This window comes from Podarcis cretensis (genome assembly GCF_951804945.1).
Source record: "Podarcis cretensis genome assembly, chromosome: 17".
Classification (NCBI taxonomy): Eukaryota; Metazoa; Chordata; class Lepidosauria; order Squamata; family Lacertidae; genus Podarcis; species Podarcis cretensis.
The window spans coordinates 27,158,850-27,179,245 of NC_137187.1; the positions used below are offsets into that span (position 1 = coordinate 27,158,850).

Consider the following 20,396-nt stretch of genomic DNA (forward strand, 5'->3'; position numbering starts at 1 on the left):
TTCCAGTGCGAGGCCTGACCTGCAATCATTGCAGATGCTTTGCTGCACTGGGAAGAGCATCTCACTTTCAATATAGTTCCCAAAGCACTCTAAATATTTATGTTTTATACATCTCTCTTTCCAGCCTGCACACACATTCCCAAAGTGAGCAGTTTCTCTTTCTGACACACAGTGGTAGTGTGGGTAATTTTATTTTTAATGAGGAAATTTGAGGGAACCTCCGAATGACATCTGTGTTCTGTCCTGCACAGATAAGTTCTCAGCTGCTCAAGGTACACCTCAGCTGACCTCTCTGTGCCGTTAACATACGCAGAGTAGACAGAACAGTCCTTGGGTACATTGAAGATTGATATATCCCAGGCATTGACAGCTGTAGAGCTGGGCTGCTGTGCCAATTTCAGACGGGAGGTTTTGTCTTGCTTCAGAAAAAAATTAGTTGGCTCTCAAAACCGTTTAGAGAGCCATCTTACTAAGATGGCTAATTGTGCAAGGAATTTTATAAAAAGCCTTTACGATGTTTTATTCTGAACAATTGCCAGCTAATATCGCTACTTCTATTAGTCCAAATGCTTCTTATAAAATTAAGAATATTTAATAGCAAACGTTTTGGGTATTTTCAGTTAGAACATAGTTCAGATATTCAAATTTTTCATGCCCTCTATACATATGAAGAAGAGGAAGAAGAATTTGGATTTGATATCCCACTTTATCACTACCCTAAGGAATCTCAAAGTGGCTAACAATCTCCTTCCCTTCCTCCCCCACAACAAACACTCTGTGAGGTGAGTGAGGCTGAGAGACTTCAGAGAAGTGTGACTAGCCCAAGGTTACCCAGCAGCTGCATGTGGAGGAGCAGGGAATCGAACCCGGTTCACCAGATTACAAGTCCACTGCTCTTAACCACTACACCACACTGGCTGGATGTGCCCTGTTGCTTGCCTTCCTGAGTTCCTAGCCATTAGAACTTAGAATCCTTAGGATGTCTGTGATTCTAAGAAATGATATTTATTGTTGGGGATGGAGTAAGCTGAAATGCTGGGCAGGCAGAGTATGGTGGCCCACCACAAAAGCAGACAGCCTTTGTATTTAAGAGGGAATTTCAGCAGGTGTAGCTTTTCTACATCTGGCTACCTTGTAAGTCTTGTAAATGCCTCTTTTTAAAAAATAAAAATAAAAAAGACTCTTAGGAGATAGACTGGTTAAAAGAAGTGGGATGGGTTCAGCAAATGATATAGGGAACTGAAATGATGGGGATGAAGAAACTGGAGTGGGGCAGGGGGAGATCGGACAAACCCTTGATTAGAAATGTTCCCATAGGAATCAATGGAAACCATGGACTTGATATGTGAATGCTCACACAATGAATTATTTCCAGGAACACATTGTGTTTGGTAACCAGGACCTGTGTGTAGTAGAGGTTTTGTATGGCTTATAATGTAGTGTCAACATGTTTCACACTTTCATTTTATGTTTGTATTATTAGGCTGATAAAGAATTTGTGTGGTCTTTATGGAAACGTCTTCAGGTCGCAAACCCAGATCTGACACAAGCAGTCAGTATGGTTGTTGAAAGGTGAGTATGGGCGATTTTTCTCTTTGTGTTGTTTTCTCTTTTAATTATAGTCATGTTCAAGTGTTCGCCTGAACATGCAGTGCTTAAGAGTGAGGACAGGGTGCACATGCAAGCCGCAGCCAAAACATCCTCATGTTCATTCATCCTCATGCACATTAACATTGACCTTCCCATGTAGGCTTTTGCCTAGATTTGCTTGAATAGTGGTAAAAACTCTGCACAGTTTGAGACATTGATAAAGCACAGTCTCCCATTGGATGGAGAGTTATAGTCCTGTTTAAATGAATGTGAGTAAAAGCCTGCTTCAGACTTTTCGTGCTCAACACAGGAAGGTCTGGGCTCATGCACGCAGGGATGCTGTGTCTGGCTGCCCTTTATTTTAGATATTGCATGTTCAGGCCTGAACATATTCCTTTCTCAGATATGAGGAAACTGTTTAAAATCACAAGGGTTTGCCCTAGGTAGCTGGCCATACAGAGAGGGCAGAAATGATGTCATACAATACAGTTGAATAACTCCGTTCTCCATGTATTCAGGAGATCAGTGCTGACTTATTGAAGGTGACAGGCCTAGTTATATTTAGGGCTGCCATTTGGTTAAAGGAATCTTAGTCCATAAATTTCATGAGTGTTAGTTGATTGATTAATTAAATTGAATTTGCATATGATCAGCAATACGTCTAAAGACAGAAATCAGTTGTGGGGTGAAGGTAAGATGATGCATGTATCTCTCACAGCAGGCATTCTACTATCTCATCTTAGAAGAAGCACTCCTATTGTGTAAGCGAAGGGTGGATACTTTTTGATGACACTTGCCATTTGCAGTGTGTGTTTGTGTGTGTGTGTGTGTGTATCTATCATCTATATCTATCTATCTATCTATCTATCTATCATCTATCTATCATCTATCTATCTATCTATCTATCTATCTTCTGCCTGATTAATTTTTCAGTTGATCAGAAGGTTTTGACCTGATTTATCCTAGCCTATCAGCCAGATAAATGTTGTAGCCATAGCATTCATCTCTTGATACTTTGTTTTAGATACGTTATAAAAATTTTAAAGTGACAAAAGTTGGTTTTAAAACATTGTTGTTGTTGTTGTTGTTGTTGTTGTTGAACCATAGAACTCTAGAGTTGAAATGAATCCCAAGTGTCATCTAGTATGATTTTAGTAATTATATATAGAGGGAGAGATTTAATTCTGTTAATAATTGTTTTTCCCATCAGGGAACATGGCAGGATATAAATAAATACCAGTACCACCACCACCATCATCATTAAAATGACTTAAGAATGCCACTTTCTGAGATGTTGGAATACATGTTTGTTAAATATATGGACCTTAATTGTTGAAAACATATAGTCCTTTTCTTCCTGAGCGAAGAAATAATATGAGAACCAATAAGGTATGAAGAAATAATATGAGAACCAATAAGGTATAGTTGTAAAGTGTGGGACTAGGACTAGGGAAATCTGAGATCAAAATCCCACTGAACTATGAATCTTATGGGGTGAATTTGGGCCAGACATTGGCCTGCTTCACACATCATGCTAAACCAAACCATAGCTTAATTCAAATGTATGGGCTCTGAGAGAAGAGGTTATGGCTGCTTTGCTCATCCCTGGTCTCTCTTCTGCTGCACTACACTGAGCTGAACCACGGTTTGGTTTGCACATTGTCTGAACCAGTACATTGTCTGTACTGGTTTACCTCCCTCTAACGGTCATGAGCCTTGTCACTTTGATCTCTAGCACCAAATTAGCCCTTTTCACAGTTGCTGCACATTGGGTAACTGAACTATTTTCTATGACCCCATGATCTCATTGTGCTTGTTCAGACCCCATTATTTAATGTACACATGAAATTAGGATTTTTTTGGCCCTATATTAATGTTTCCATACCTGAGAGGGTCACCACGAAAAAAAGGCCTGCCTTTTTTAGGCATTCTTTATTTAGTCTAATTGTTTTTATTTAACCAATTAATATTTCAGTAGACTTATTTGCAACACTTTTAAATATCCATTTTTATGAGACTATGATAATTAAGCTGTGCAGTTGAAAAATCTTTTGGGGAATTATACCTTTGTACTGGTTTGATGTGGAAATATTTTGCAACTGAAGAAAGTAACTTTTTCCTTTTCAGAATTCTTTCATGTTCCCAAATAGGGATTGAACTGCCCTAAAAAATTTCAAAATGAAACTGGAACCTCATTGTCTGTAGCATTGATTCCTGAGATACACAAAATAGATTTCACTTTTCAGCATTCGTTGCAGTTCTTATCTGGTGACTGTAACAACATTCTCTGTTTTAATATTCAGGTACAAACAAAAAATATCTTTACTGTGCAAATGAGAAAAGCCTTTGGGATATGTTAAAGCCTCCAGGTATTTTCAAACAAGCCATTGTAAAAGTATATCCATGCTAGTGTACTTTCCAACTACTTTAAATACTATTGATCTCTGAATTATGTAAAAAAAAAAAGGTATGCTATTTCTAGTTCATATGCCTTTTGAAACTTTTTTTTGATAAAATTAAGCACAAATAAACACTTAATCAGTAATTTTGAATACCTGTGTTTATCAGGTAAAAACCTGGAAATGCTTCTGTTGCTCTGTAAATGTTTCTAGAAGGAGCAAGTCAACTGTAGGGAGTTTTGAAATTAACTTTTAAGCTATTTTGAGTACCTTTTATCAATGTTTTCCCACAAACTCAGCATATTTTAATAAGTGAGAAAGTGGACAGGATAATTGAAGCAGTCCATCTGACCATATGTTCCCCTGGTACCTGCCCTTCCTGGGCTGGTTAAAGCTAGCTAGAGCAGGGTGCCCAGGGTGTTGTGAACATGCCGTTGTGTGATGGGGAGGTGCCAGCTGCCCTTATAGAGGTGGTGGTGTGACCCACCTGGAGCCAATGGTTGTAAGAACAGAAGAAGAGCCTGCTGGATCAGGGCAGTGGTCCATCTTGTCCAGCATCCTTTTCTCACAGTGGCTACCCAGATGCCAGTGCGAAAGCACAAGAGCAGGCATAGGCAAACTCTGGCCCTCCAGATGTTTGGGACTACAATCCCCATCATCCCTAGCTAACAGGGCCAGTGGTCAGGGATGATGGGAATTGTAGTCCCAAACATCTGGAGGGCCAGAGTTTGCCTATGCCTGCACAAGGTAAAGGGTAAAGGGACCCCTGACCATTAGGTCCAGTCGTGACCGACTCTGGAGTTGCGACGCTCATCTCACTTTATTGGCCGAGGGAGCCGGCATACAGCTTCCGGGTCATGTGGCCAGCATGACTAAGCCGCTTCTGGCGAACCAGAACAGCGCACGGAAATGCCGTTTACCTTCCCACTGGAGCGGTACCTATTGATCTACTTGCACTTTGACATGCTTTCCAACTGCTAGGTTGGCAGGAGCAGGGACCGAGCAACGGGAGCTCACCCCATCGCAGGGATTCGAACCGCCGACCTTCTGATCGGCAAGTCCTAGGCTCTGTGGTTTAACCAACAGTGCCACCCGCATCCCTAACACATGCCTGCACAAGAGCATAGTGCAAAAGGTGGTGACGGAGCGACTTCAAGTGTTCCTGTATGACCCTGATTATCTAGATTCATTTCAGTCTGGGTTTAGGCCTGGTTTGGGGAGTAAACGAGCTTCCATTGCCTGGATGGAATGAGCTGCATTGGAAGAAAGCCAATGGGAATGCAACCGTGTTACTGTTACTCGGTCTCTCAGCAGCTTCTGGATTGGCTGTGTAGGATGGTGCATAGAAACACTGTACTGCAGTCATCCCATTCCTACTTGCACAGTTGAGTGTAGAGAATAGGATTGGGGGAAGGAGTGCTTGTTGACCCATGACAACTGTGCTATGGGGTTCCGCATGGCATTCACTCCAATGCTATTTAACAGCTACATGGAGACACTGGGGAGCTGTCACTAGACATTTTGGAGCACACAGCCATGGTTACACTGGTGACCTGCAACTCTACTTCTTCGTAACATCTGAATCAGAAGACACTGTGGAAGCTCTGACCTAAGGTCCAAATGCAGTGCTGGTCTGAATGCGTATGAATCCTGGGAAGATGGAGGCTGTGTGGTTAGGTGGTTTCTGTGGCCGGATGATATACCAGGTGCCTATGAGCAATAGTTTTTGACTTGTGTGACAAATCTCCAATCAGAAGCAGATGGAAAGCATGACCCACATATATGGTTTTTGCTAGCAGACCCTGGTCCTACTAGGACTTGGGGTGGGGGTTCTGCTTCCTTTTCATAGAATCTTTGTAGAATGGTAAGGGAGCCCGGGGGCCATCTAGTCTAACCCTCCACAAAGCAGGAATCTCAACTAAAGCAGCTATGATGGATTGCAATCTAACCTCTGCTTTAGAACCTCCAAGGAAGCAGAGGCGACCACCTTCCAAGGGAGTCTGTTCCCCTGTCGAACAACTCTTGCCATCAGAAAATTCTTCCTGATGTTTGTGAAAACAAACAACCCTGACTTTTAAGATAATATTTCTGTTTCCTGTTAATTATGTTGCTTTTAATGTATACTTTGTATTGTATTTCTTTTGTGTGTGGTTTTTCTGGATTGTTTTATTTGATGTTTTAACGTAGGTTGTAGACCACCTGGAGATTTTCTTTTTAAAAAATAGAAAGCAGTATAGAAATGAATTAAAGAAGAAAAAAATTACTTTGAAGACAAGGCCAGAGAATTACCCTGAAAACTCATGCACATAAGTTACCACAGTGACAAAGAGTGCAAGGGTCAATGATGTCCGATAAGTTTCCAAACCTCCTATAAAATGACATTGGTCCTGTTGGGAGTGGCCATTATAATGTTGTATATGAAAAAGGACCTAATAATGAACTTCTGCTGTTTCATAACAGCTGGAGGAGACATGTTTTCCTCTGGCTTACACATGGATCATTCACTTGGGTGAGCAAATGCCTTAAATCGGAATATTCCCAAGTAACAAATTTCTTTATTCTGGATCAGAATAGAGATTTTGCCATGCAAGGCCAACTCCCCTCTAAAAAAACAAAAACTAAAAAACTCTTGGGGGCAGAGAAATAATTTAATGAATTTAACTACATATTTTTAAGCCAAATACTAGAGCAAATATTCTTAAAGTTGTGCAGTGACATTGTGCAGTGCTTTGGCTATTCATATCTTGGTTCCCCCCACCCTGCTTTTTAAAAAGTTCCTTTATCCAGACAGCTTGCAGAGATTGCCCTGTGCATCTAATGTGCTTCCGTTTATTAAAGAAATGTGTGAAGCTTTACTCTGTTTCAGTTATAAGTTATAAAATAAATTTTTGTTCCTTCACTTACATATGGGTAAAGATCTAAGCAACCGGAATCTGTTTTAAAACTACTTGGTCTGTTGGGTTTCCAGTCTGTTACGGAATAATGCCAATCTTGTAACTACATGTTTAAATTCATGAGCAGGGCATTTATGTTGGTTTCAAGTGTCAGCTTCCTCTAGGGATTGTGGATTATGTCCAGCATGGACTACAACAGTTGGGCTCAGACTGGTGAAGGTGGAATAAACCATAATATTTTTTCCCCGTTGAGTTGAAGCTGTGTGTTACATTGTCTGTACAGCCTTCTTCAGTGTTCTATTTAGAGGGGAAATATAACACCATGGCAGGATTTAAACATCAAGTGATTTATATCTGATCTTCTGGTGGCAATATCAAATGAACTTGTTTGCATTAAATCATTTAGCAATGCTCATTGATTATACTGCCAATAGACAGAGTAATTCAATCAATGCAACTTTGTCATTTATCAGCTTCCTCCCCCAGTTAATCAAGGCATACAGAGCACCGTCATAGACCGCTTAGCATATGGGCACTCATTTAAACTATAAGATTATGCTATAGATGTGGATTGGAGTAAAACAAAATGTAAATGCCTGGTTCTTTCTCACTCTAAAACCTTTAATGTAAGCTGATTAATATTTTCTTAAGTGAACATATAGCAGCAAAGGTTTTAAAACAAGGATTTTGTTTTTAGCCAGATCACGCAATTGCTGACTGGCATGCAGAAAAGAATAGTGGGGTGTCGAGGTGTATAACCTTTGCCTCTAAGGTCAAATAATTGTGATTGTCCACAACTGATGAAAGTTTAATACCCTGTTTCATTAAAAATTCTCAGAACATTGAACATAAGTCAACATTCCATGGAGAAGAAAGTATTACGCAGCTTGCATGTGTGCATATCTGCATATCGGAGCACAAAATATTGACATGATAATTGCAGTCAAGCCTGAGTGAACAGTGGCCTATGGGAATTCAGCTGGTGTTGTACCAACTGGATGGCTGCTCAGGACACAGTTTGAAATGCAAGGTGCAAGTTAGCACTTTATTCAGCACAGGCAGGCATCATTTAAAAATCCTTGGGGGAAACCCTGGTGATGTGCAGATGTTAGACCAGTCTGTTCTGAAGTGCTGATATTTTGAGCACTGTAAGAAACTTGTGCATTTTATATGATAAGATGCTTTCAAAATTAAGAAAGAAATATGATACTTAAAGTGTTCAGCTTAGTACTTTAAGCCATAACCTCCACAATGTACAGGAATGCATAAAGAGTCATCTGTGTTCATAGCTATAAAAATCATGATTGATTTTAGTCATTCAGTTTACAAGTACAAGACAATTTCTTTCCTTGAATCAAGCTTCTCTAGTAGACAAAGCAATATGTAGTGAAATAATGCACAGAGCAAAGACATAATCAGTTAAGCAGTTACTTAATTTTAAATTAAGCGATGTTAGAAAAATGTAATTTGTATTGATCATATGTTCTTTAAATGTTTTCATTATAAAAATAATTGATATGGAGACTCAGATATTTTAATACTTTGCAAATTAGGCTTTCTAGGTTGTTAAATAAAACAAAAACTGCACGTAAAATTTGGTTTGGCAGTCTCACGTTTTCCATTTTTCACACATCTTAGCATGTATTGAGGTTTAGATGCAACCCTATACTTGAGATCTCCTGGCTGAGGGGCTGTATAATGCCACAAAAGCCCCACTATGCTGGCAGAGTCACTGAAGTGGGGTGGAATTATGGATGGAGAGAACACAACCAGTTTCACTGTCTCCCCCACCCTTCCTGTTCGCTGAAGGCTTTCTTCCAAAGCCCTATGTCCAGAGAAATGTTGACCCTCCCAGCCTTCATTTCCTGTGGGAGAGAATGAAATATATTGTCACTTCTGCAAGGTAAACTGCACCAGGAGGCACCATCAGCAAGATCCTGCCGTAGCGTAAACTGCTTTTGAAATCCTGGGGAAGTTTCTTGTGTCTGTTTGTGGACGGTGGTGGGAGAAGGATAGTCAAAGCAACACATATGTGTATATGTGAGCTCTGGTATCCTTAAATGGTCTCACAAGTCTCACCTGCACAACCTCCATTCATTTTAATGGCAAGGTTTCCTAGTAACACAGGGTTGAGTAGACTCAATGAAATGAATGGGAAGTCCCATGAACAGTCCAAAGCAGTTGAGGTTGTCAAAGTGGGGTTGTTTGTACATGTGAGAAAAGCAACGAGCAACTAAATAAACTGTGATCTACACAAAAGGTAAAGCCTTGTTTGGTGTAAGGTCGTTTCCTGTATTCCTAGAGTGGCTCGCATAGGGCCCAGTCCATCACCCATCTAGGCATTGCTCAAGACCACACTTACTTTGCCTAAGCTAAATTGTCTCCTATGCCTTCAGACTCCTTTCTTCAGCATCCTGCTTTGACAAACCCAAACATTGTGTTGGCATTTCAAAATGCAGCTTTTCAGTTCAGAGGGGGCTTCTGGAGAGAAATTACAAACAAATCCTACACTTGTTGGCGCCTCGTTGGGTTGTAGCCACTGTCTTTTATCACTTACACTTTTGCTACAGTAATATGAAATAGCATAGCTTTTGACTTCTCTGTGTTTCACTTTATGTTATGAACAAGTTTAATTGATTTCCACCACAGATCTCTATTTGTCCTCCTGCCCATAATTTCTCTTCAACACCACTGCTTTGCATATTTATTATAGAAAAGATAATATTTTATAAACTTCAGCAGGGCACCTTTGAAAATATTTGCGGTTTTTTAGAAACTGCAGGTTCTATTTTCACACCTCATTCGTAGTTAAATGCTTCCTCGTCGTATCCAATATTTCATTTTTGACAACTCATTAAAAATGGGCCAAATCCCAGAAAATATGGTCCTGTCATGTTGTATAATATATAGCGTGGGCCATATGCAATAGAAAATTGTTAGTTAATGGTTTAGTATAATTTCTCAGATTTTTTGGCTTTCGGTGGCTGGTGAAAACTGACTGTGAAAAATCCATGTGGTTAAATACAGCTCTGTTAAACATTTAAAATAGGCGGTACTCGTGGGAAAAGTGATTGGAGCTTAAAACTTGTACAAATTGACAGCCTCTCTTCACTCCATTTTTCATCCTAAAGAAGTCTGCAAATATTCTTAGCTCACATCATTATTGCTCATCAGTGGTTCTAATTAGCTAAACTGGAGTTTGTCTCGGTCATTGATCATCATCAACTCTTTGACAGTGCCTGAATTATGTTTTTTTCTTATTTGGGCGAACACTTTTTAATGTATTGTAGGCATGTACAGTGTATATTAATTGAATCAACCATATTTTTTTCCGACTGTGCCATTTACCTTTATAAGCAAGCCTTTCCTCTGCTTCCACCCTTTCCTCCTGTTTATCATACTTAAAATGTAGCAGTGGGTTCAATGATATGCTAGTAGCTTGAAGCATACAGCAATATTACTTAGCGCCTCTTCTGGGACCTTCCCTGTAATGAGTATTGGACGTTATCCTATACCACCAGGAGGAGCTGGTGATAAAATTCTATACCAGGTTTTTAATTTATGCTGCAGCATCTACTTGCACCCACTGTATGCAAAAATTGGAGCATTTACACAGTATATACAATGATTGCACATTTCTGACGTAGTTTGTACTGCAACTACTCTACTAAAGGCTGCTTACCGAAGGAACTCTCCCCCCCCCCCCCCCGAAGGTGTTAATTTTCTCCCTTTTCTTTAATGGAATGTAGATACATTCTTGGAATTCTCATTTGTGCCCCTGTTAGACACTGGGAGTGATATCTAATTTGTGGCATTCTATACGGCCTAGGACCCTCGTACCTACGGGACCGCCTCTCCTGGTATGCCCCACAGAGAAACCTACGGTCTGCAAATAATAACATCCTCAAGGTCCCAGGCCTCAGAGAGGTTAGGCTGGCCTCAACTAGAGCCAGGGCCTTCTTGGCTGCGGCTCCAATCTGGTGGAACGCTCTGTCACAAGAGACTAGGGCCCTGCGGGACCTGACATCTTTCCGCAGGGCCTGCAAGACAGAGTTGTTCCACCAGGCCTTTGGTCAGGGCGCAGCCTGACTCCCTCCTCTGGCAACCTGCACAGAATCTTGCTTAATCAGTTGCCATTAATTTGATTTTAATTGATTTTTATAATGAAATATTTTTAGAATGTGCGATTATCTGATTGTTTGATTGTTTTGATTGTTGTTAGCTGCCCTGAGCCCGGCTTCGGCTGGGGAGGGCGGGATACAAATAAAATTTATTATTATTATTATTATTATTGTACAACAGACTTCTGGCTGTATATATAGTGGACTCTTGGATTGCAAACGTGATCCGTACGGGAGGCACGTTCGCAACCCGAAATTGCTCAACCTGAAGCGTCTGTAACCCGAGGTATGACTGTATGGGGCTTCCCTGCTACCCCCCAGGTTTACAGCTTGCTATGAAAGCGAGAGAGCTCATGTGTGCAAGAGACAAAATAGGGCAGAAATTGGAGCTAGAGGGAATAGGATGGCAGAGACTTTGCAGCAGAAAGTTACAATTCTGGGATTATTATTAATTTAAGGCAATGAGGCATTCATCAGGTGCCCATCGCATTTATTATGGCTCCTTTCCCCAAATGTTTAGTCTAGTCATAGCATGCTCTTTAAAAAAGAAAAGAAAAAGAAAAAGCAGACGGAATACATTAAAAAAACATTCTATTGAAAAATTATTCCTAAAATAAGTATGCCCTTATTTATTATTTATTTCTTAAAATTTATACACCTCTTGTTTAAAAAGAAGAAACAAAAAGAACTTTCTCATTGAAGTATGTGAAGCTTAAAGGTAAAGGTAAAGGGACCCCTGACCATTAGGTCTAGTTGTGACCGACTCTTGGGTTGCTCGCTCATCTCGCTCTATAGGCCGAGGGAGCCGGCGTTTGTCCGCAGACATCTTCTGGGCCATGTGGCCAGCATGACTAAGCCACTTCTGGCGAAATCAGAGCAGCACACGGAAACGCTGTTTACCTTTCTGCCGGAGTGGTACCTATTTATCTACTTGCACTTTGACATGCTTTTGAACTGCTAGGTTGGCAGGAGCAGGGACTGAGCAATGGGAGCTCACCCCATCACGGGGATTTGAACCGCCGACCTTCTGATCGGCAAGTCCTAGGCTCTGTGGTTTAACCCACAGCGCCACCCACGCCACAGAGGTTGGGCTTGGAACAGACTTGTATAAAGCCTTGTATGAAGAACCGACAAACACTCTTCAGATGCAGATGCTTTTTCTGTGCCTCTTCGAGGGTTGGCCACTTTGTGCATCCTTTCAATTTTTTCCTCCTGGTTTCTCTTTTCTGTGAGGGACAGATTCTGTACCTATGTTTACTACTTTTTGTCTGCTTACAGATTCCAACTGTTGATGGAGTTTTTGGCGCTCCTTTGATCACCTTTCATTTTTCAACACACTGTTGTCATTTACCCTTCATAATGGCAAAAGTTGCTAAGTCGGGGTTCACTAGATTTACCAGTGCATTATTTTTTAATTAATACAGTTAATTATCTTACTCTTGCCATGCCCTCTTTCCACTCATTGTAGGTGCTTTATAAATAATAATATTTTATCTTACTGCTATATACTTTGGAAAGCAGTGACATCACCAAGCCAAGAAAAGGTGTAGGATGATATTTCAATCTTTATTGGAATAAAAGATGTGGTTGCTAAAGCTCTCTGGTCCAAATCTACTGAATAATAGGCAAATGTGTGTGGTTTTAGTCTTTCTGTATGGTATATTGAGTATGTATGTGTTGAGTAAACTTGGTGTTTTAGAAGAGCAATGACCACTTTCTTCAGCTTGAAACAGTAGAACCTCACTGGCTAAGTCATTCAGGTTCCAGAATATATATATATATATATATATTTAAAAATCTCTCACTGGTGCTTGACTGAGAGTTTGGCTTCTCAGGCTAAAAAACCCAGCATTGTTTGCACATTTTCCCCTCAGCCAGAAGATGACCCTTCCTGCATCCCCAGGGGGTTGGGCTAGATGTCCCTTTGGGTCCCTTTCTACAGTTCTGTGATTCCATCAGTGAACGGAGTAGGTCTCTAAACTATTGCCTCGCAACTGCGAGGTGAGAAATGACAACTGTGAAGGTGGAGATGCTCTTTGTCCAGCTGGCCAGTCTTCATTTGGAATTTTTTTACAATTCCTCCAAACATTACCCACAACTAAATCAAAACTCCTGAGGCACAATTGATTGCAGGATTTGTTTAAGAACTGTATAAACAGGTTGCAGTAACTAAATGAAGAGTAAACCAGCAAACCTGATGAATGCAGCTGAGAAGCTGGCACCATTTGTTTTCTCTTTCTGTTCCCATATTATCATCCTAGTTGAAGTTATGATACACAGGTTGGGATGGTTGCCAATTTGGAACTTGACTGAGGAGAATAAATCATTAGGGAATGAAACATCTCAGCCCTGAATTTACCAATTGTTGACAGTTTTAGCACAATATAACTTTTTGCATTTACCAGTGGGAAAATGGCAATGGTCCTCAATTTGTTGCTCTTTTTATATCCCTAAAATGAAACCCAGATTTTATTTGATATCAATAATGAGGAAGCGGGGGAGTGCTCATAAAAAAGGCTTCATTTGAAAGATACTCCATATATCTTTTTTTTAAAGTAAGCATATCTAGACTTGGTATCGTAAATGCTGCTTCATTTAGAATAAAGTTGTCTTAGTTGTTTGCAGATAAAATTTGCTGTCACTTGCCATATGTTCCATGATTAATTCTGCAAGGGCTGTCAGCCTCAGATAATTTAATTTCCCATGCTTTAAAATGACATTCATTATCAGGACATGAAAAATTCAAATGATTAGCAGCAAATTATGACTAATAAGTGTCAATATATTTTTGTTGTTTCTAGAGAAAAGCAGAAAGCTGAACTCAAGGACAGGAAGGTTTTAGAAATTTTGCAAGTTAAAGACGACAAAATACAGACATTGGAACAGGTTAGTGTTATATTTAAACTAACAGGTGAGAATAATGTTGCTTCTTCTAATTTGGCTTAATCCCTATTGTTTGAGTTCTGTTTCCTAAAGTGTAAAGAGCTACTAGAGGGCTCTGGAGCTTATCCAGCTCCCTGAACCCTACTGTATTTCCATATTGTTTCCAGTTTCCAACTTTTCATTCCCAGTTTTCAACCTAGAGATGAAGAAAGTGTAGCAGTTGATGAAGTTGGCAAGAGCATTTCACTCTAATTCTTCTTCAAGGCACAGCTCCTGTAAAACTAGCTGTCATTGTTTTTAAAAATATATTTTTCATTAAAGATTTTCTTGGTTTGCAAAGGTACGTATACCTTGTCTCTTTTTTCAGGTTGCATAGTCTTTCTTACAAATCAGTTACATTGGTTGTGAGACATTAGTGTTGAGTACAGTATAAGGTTGGGGAAGAAGAGGGGGGAGAGGAGGGGTGGTGTGGTGAGGCTTATATTATTTTGTATAGTGTACATGTGGTTTTGTGTCAGCATCAGCTGGGTAGGTTCTCTTTCTATCTGTTTATTACATTTCCTTGGTAGTGAGAGGGATTGGGGGGGGCAGGGTGTGGTTGGTTGTCTGTGGTTGTCTGCAGTGGGGTTTGTTTGCATTTGTGAGGGGGGAGGGCTTGTTGGGTCAGGTAAGCCAGATTGATTCGTATGGTGTTGGTGGATTCCTGTTGTTGTCTTGTTGGGCTGTGTATGTGATAATGGGGTGCCATACTTGAGTGAAGGCGTCCTCTTGTATTTGTCCCCGTGTCAGTTTCAGTTTATTGATCTCTTCATATTTAATGTAATTGCTTTTAAGCTAGACATTTTGCATGTCTATTTTATAGGATGATTCCCTGCCAACCCGTCTGGGTTGTCCTGTGTTTCTCACCTTATATTGTCTATCAAACCTAGTGTGTTATGCTGACATATAGTGTGGTGGGTGGGGGAAGAGGGGGTTAAGAGTTAGGGGTGGGCTGAAGATTGAGGGGCAGGTTATAGAGAGTAGCCTATATGTAGTTATATAGGTGTTAGTTTGTTTGTTATATAGTTGTTTGTTAGCTTGGACCGTTTGGCTCCCAGCCGGTTGGTCGTGTGTCTCAACTGGCATGGATGGCCTTGTCTGAGAACAGGCCATCCCCCCTTTCGCTTGTGATAGGGGTGGGTCAGTGAGACTGTGTCAAGCGCCTTTGTGGCGCTTGTGTTGGGTGTAATGTTCATTGGTTTGTTGGGGTATTAGGGTTGTGTATGTGGGAGGTGGATTCTTATTTTTGTTTGTGTGCTTATTTTTTGTGTATAGTCATTGGAATGAGGGGTGCATGTGGTTGGGGGGGATGGGTTGTTGGTGTGGGTGGTGAGTTCTAATCATTGGCAGTTGTTTTGGAGCAATATTTTCATTTATTATTTGTATTTGTTCCATATAAGAGCGATTTGAGCATGTTTATACAGAAGTAAATCTGTTCAATGGGATTTACTTCTGAGAAAGTAGGTATAGAATTGCAGGCTTAGATTCCTCCTTAGGCAATTCCTTAATAAGCCTTAAACACAAACATAATAATTTTCAGATCACAATAGTGAAAGAAGCGGTGGACACATAAAAACTAATATACGTCTTTGAGTAAGTACATTTTTCTCTGTTATAAGCATTCAGCTTTCAGAAAACCTGTCAGTGCTGAACTCGGCCACTTGGATGCAGCAGAAGATCTACTCAAAAACCATTAAAAGGGTTGCTTATCTTGATTTTTCTGTCTTTATTCTCTACTTATACCATGTTTCTGAAATCATCAAATACTAAGGATATTTTCCCACATCATGTCTTTCAAGTGACCTTTTCAATTAATGCAGGTTTACGTTAATCAGCTGTGCAGCTAGTTGTTTGTCAACCACATGGGGCAATGTCACTTTTGCCTCATGTGCATCCTGTACAATTAGCTGTTTGAGATGCATTTGACTAATTCTCATCCATATACACAGCCTAGGCTTTCCCACTTTGAGGCACTGGTTTACCAAAATCCAGTAAGACACTTTGTCTTCTTTTTTATTTTCATTTCACCTCTTTTCTAGGATGCTCAGTAGCATGCATGGCTATCCTGGTTTTTACCCTGAGATTATTTCTCAGGTAGATAAGGCTAAGAGAAAAAAGAGGGGGTGAGTGTCTGGCTCATGGTCACCTAGTGAGCTTTGTAGCTAAGCAGGGGTCTCAATCTGGGTCTCCCTCATCCAGAACTATTGCTGCTACAGTTGGGTGCAATTGTGTAGGTTGCTGGTGGAAAACTGTGGTTGTACCTGGAGACAACCTGCAGCCACTATAGATAGTGACACTTTGTGCCTTAACACCCTGAACTATAGTTGTCTCTCCAATGACAGAGAGAACAGCCGTTAGTTTGTGGAGAAACAAGACACCCATGATGTTGGTAGCAAGTAGTGCAGAGGTCACCAGTGTTGTGTTCTCCAGATGTTGTTAGACCCCAGCTTTAATCAGCTCTAGCCAGCTTAGCCAACAATAAGAGTTGTAGTTTAACAATATATGGAGGGTACCTTGTCAGCTACTACTGGATTCATGTTCATTAGCTGAAACAACAATTATTATAATAACTGGGTGCTTATTAGGAATTGTTAGGTTAAGCAAGAGAGGATGTTATCAGCTTGGATCTTCTTCTCCTTTACATGCTTCAGATTAGCTCCTTGCTCCTAACTCTGGATGTGCACTCACTTACTAATTCCCCTGAGCTGATGTTCTTCCTTGAGGTGATAGTCACCCGGTGTAGGGAACTGGAATGCTAACTGCAGCTTTGTAGGAACTGGCTTTCATTAGTTCTGGTAGTTTCTGCATTTCTGGTAGTTTTACTATTTTTCAGATTAATTTCATCTAACTATTGGTTATAATTGTAGCAATTGGTGAGGAAAGATTTGTTCCGAAGGTGTAGTACAGAAGATTGGGTTATATCTAGTAGCATCAGGAATACTACATTGTATATGCATGCTGACCCACAGTTCATGATGAATATTCTGTTACATCTTTTGGGTAGCTAATTAGCATTTGTTATTTGTGAACTGCCATTTGGTCGTCTTGACATGTGGGTTAGCAAAATCATTAAAATCAGTTTCTCATTTTTCAACAGAAAACTGCCCTGAGCCCTTGGGATAGAGTAGGTTATAAATCTCAAAATAAATAAATGGAAACATCTTTTATTTATTTTTTAACTTTAAAATGAACACATATTTAGATCTTGAAATACTAATTTTGTGGGTGTTTTTTTTTTTTTTTTAAAAAAAAAGACCTGTAGTTCAATCTCTGTGCTTGCAAAATCATGAGCTTTAGCGTTTGCACAGTTGTGAAGACTATGTGTCATCATTGCAGGCACACAGATCAGAAAACCAATGGAGGGAATGTAATATGTGGTATGGCGTTAAGTTCTGTGAATTAGTTTCAGGGCTTGTTAATGTTAATTAGTTTAATACAGGTAATCACATACTTGAAACTGGTGCTAATCCACATTGCTTACACTGGAATCATCTGGAAATCAGTGATGTGTGTGTGTTGGAATCTAAGTTGGCGTTTGGAAAAAAAATTATGTTGGCATGCATCAAAATGTGTTTCTCTGGAGAGGCAGATTTTCCATGGCCCTCCCATTGGCTTTCCTCTAGCAGAAAATACCACATAAATATATGTGCAGATTGTAACTATTGCATTTCCATTTTGTTAGCTGTGGTTATCCTATTTTATACCCATGAAGACCTGTAAAATGGGCTAAAGGCCACCCATTGAGCTTTGTGACTGCCTAAAGGTTTGAATTTGGATCTGGCTTTGTTGAGTCCCAGGGGACGCAGGTGGCGCTGTGGGTTAAAGCCTCAGCGCCTAGGGCTTGCCGATCGAAAGGTCGGCGGTTCGAATCCCTGCGGCGGGGTGCGCTCCCGCTGCTCGGTCCCAGCGCCTGCCAACCTAGCAGTTCGAAAGCACCTCCGCGTGCAAGTAGATAAATAGGGACCGCTTACCAGCGGGAAGGTAAACGGCGTTTCCGTGTGCGGCTCTGGCTCGCCAGAGCAGCGATGTCACGCTGGCCACGTGACCCGGAAGTGTCTCCGGACAGCGCTGGCCCCTGGCCTCTTAAGTGAGATGGGTGCACAACCCCAGAGTCTGTCAAGACTGGCCCGTATGGGCAGGGGTACCTTTACTTTTACCTTGTTGAGTCCCACACTCTGTTCCCATACACGGCTCTAAATAAAGCCCTACCCATACCTTTGACTCTGACCTCTTCAATGGTTTTCCCTTTTAGGATTAGTTCAAACCGCACATTTTTAATCTATGCAAAAGACTCTAACCATTGCTAAGCTATGTGTCTCCATCAATAAATGCAATAAGCGAACCATAGAACATATAAATGGCAGCAATGTTTGTGCCCAACAACAACAATAATTCAGGGCAGCTTCCAACATGTATAAAAACATAAGAAAGCATCAAATATGAATAGTAGCAATCTGATGCAATATAAAAAAGTCAAAATGACTACACAGTGCCTTTGTGATACAAAGAATTCCTGGTGACACAGAAATTATCATGTCCACATTTTAGGTTTGTCCATGTCTGTTGGTGGCTTTAATACTATCTCAGGTGACAATGTAAATCTTGTTCCTCCTGTGTAGTCCACACAGTAGTCTCGAAATAAAATGTAAAGAAAATATGCTCACTTGTTTTTTCTCGGGAGATGAAAATTAAGGATGAATAAAAGTACAGTAAACCTTTACCTTCTTTTTTTATAGCACTGTTATTTAATTAGCTTTCAGTTTTGATCTGAAGAGACTAAAGCTAATCTTTTTGTCCTAGACCTTGTAATCTTTCAAAACCTTATCAACCAATTATACTCCAGAGGGGTTAAAACAGTACTAGCTGCCTCATTATCTCCACTTGAAAATCTTTGGCTTGCTGTGCAAATCTATATTAAAGCCCCCTTTAATAGGTCCAATTGAAAGAAACATAACTCTAGCTTCGAGCATTAATTAACTTTAATACATTTCGTTCTTAACTTTTACCTAGCCTATTTATTAATTCAATTTTCAATACCTTGATTAAATTAAAATCATATTGTACAAGAAATTACTGTAATATTAATATTTTTTGAAAGATGGAACCTCAATAAAACGTTACTAGCAAAATGGGAATATTTCATCATGATAAAAAGAGACAGTTGCAAAGTCTCATGCAACTCTTGAGCAATTGTAAGAAATGTAACATGATTTTTGGAAGCCTTAAAAGAGGCCTGAACAATCATCAGCCGAAGTGCTGAGTGGCCGGAATTGGAGTGGGGAACCTTGTCTGGCCCTCCCAATTTGATCGTGCCTCTGCTGAAAAGGGTATTTCACTCACAGCTATTCATCATGATTTCTTCTTTAGAGTCTAGTCCAAGCCTCCACAGGATAAGGCCCATGGGGGCAAACTGTGACCCTTTCCCATCTGTTGCAGTTTTCTGGGGGGAGTTGGAATGCCTGTTGTTTTCATTGCTTTTTCATGTCTGTGTAGGACCATCTATCTAATCCTACTTGCTTCACTATACAGTCGTACCTTGGATCCCGAACGCCCTGGAACTCGGACATTTTGATTGTTCCGGTTTGCAAACGTTCTTTTGGAACCTGAGCATCCAACGGGGCTTCTGTGGCTTCTGAAGACGCCAATTGATTTTCAAACGTTTTGGAAGTCGAACGGACTTCTGGAATGGATTCCATTCGACTTCCAAGGTACGACTGTATCTGCAGAGCTTTTAATCTCTCTGGATTTAGAAATGTATGGTGGAATTAGTGCCGTTTTTTTTATCTTATTGCTGCCAGCTAACAATGTTGCATGGCAATGTGTCTGGTGTGCATTGCTTGGAGAGGGGAAATTTTGTGTGCCGTTGTCCCTATACTTAGTGAGATAGAATAGGGATGGGGAGGGAATAGAAACGGGGTGCAGGGAGAGGAATAGATTAGAAGAAGAAAAAGGGGATACAAAAAGGATGTGGAGAGAACAAAAGCTTGGAAGGGGGTGAAATAGGATAAGAGAAAAAGGGAGGTAGCGTGTGACATGCAGTGTAGTAATCATAGATCACAGAATCATAGAATTGTAGAGTTGGAAGGGACTGAGGACCATTTAGCTCAAATCCCTACATTGCAGGAATATTTTGCCCAATGTGGGCTCAAACCCACAACGCTGAGATTAAGAGTGTTGTGCTCTACTGACTAAGCTATGCTTAGGGCAAATTCCGTGTTCCTCTGTGGAGGCTTCCGTTGTGTTCTGGAACCCCAATTTTTACAGAGATCCACACTAAAAATGCTCACAGTGATGTTGGAAGTCTGAAGTAATGTGTCCCAAAGATGTGAAATATACTAGCCTACCTGTGCTAGATAAATAGGTACCACTCCAGCGGGAAGGTAAACGGCGTTTCCGTGTGCTGCTCTGGTTCTCCAGAAGCAGCTTAGTCATGCTGGCCACATGACCCGGAAGCTGTACGCTGGCTTCCT

The 20,396-nt window shown here is 40.5% G+C and overlaps 1 protein-coding gene across 3 annotated transcripts in view; it reads left to right on the top strand.

Annotated features, from left to right (window-relative positions):
• Positions 1-20,396, top strand: part of CNTLN (centlein) — a 168,007-nt gene that overhangs the window by 15,558 nt on the left and 132,053 nt on the right. For all 3 annotated transcript variants that reach the window (XR_013834310.1, XM_079959168.1, XM_079959169.1), the window contains exons 2-3: positions 1,484-1,572; positions 13,806-13,890. Coding sequence is in view for 2 of the 3 variants with exons in the window: in XM_079959168.1 (XP_079815294.1) it covers positions 1,484-1,572; positions 13,806-13,890 (174 nt within the window). In the remaining variant the exon portion in view is untranslated. The remainder of the gene's footprint in view (positions 1-1,483; positions 1,573-13,805; positions 13,891-20,396) is intronic.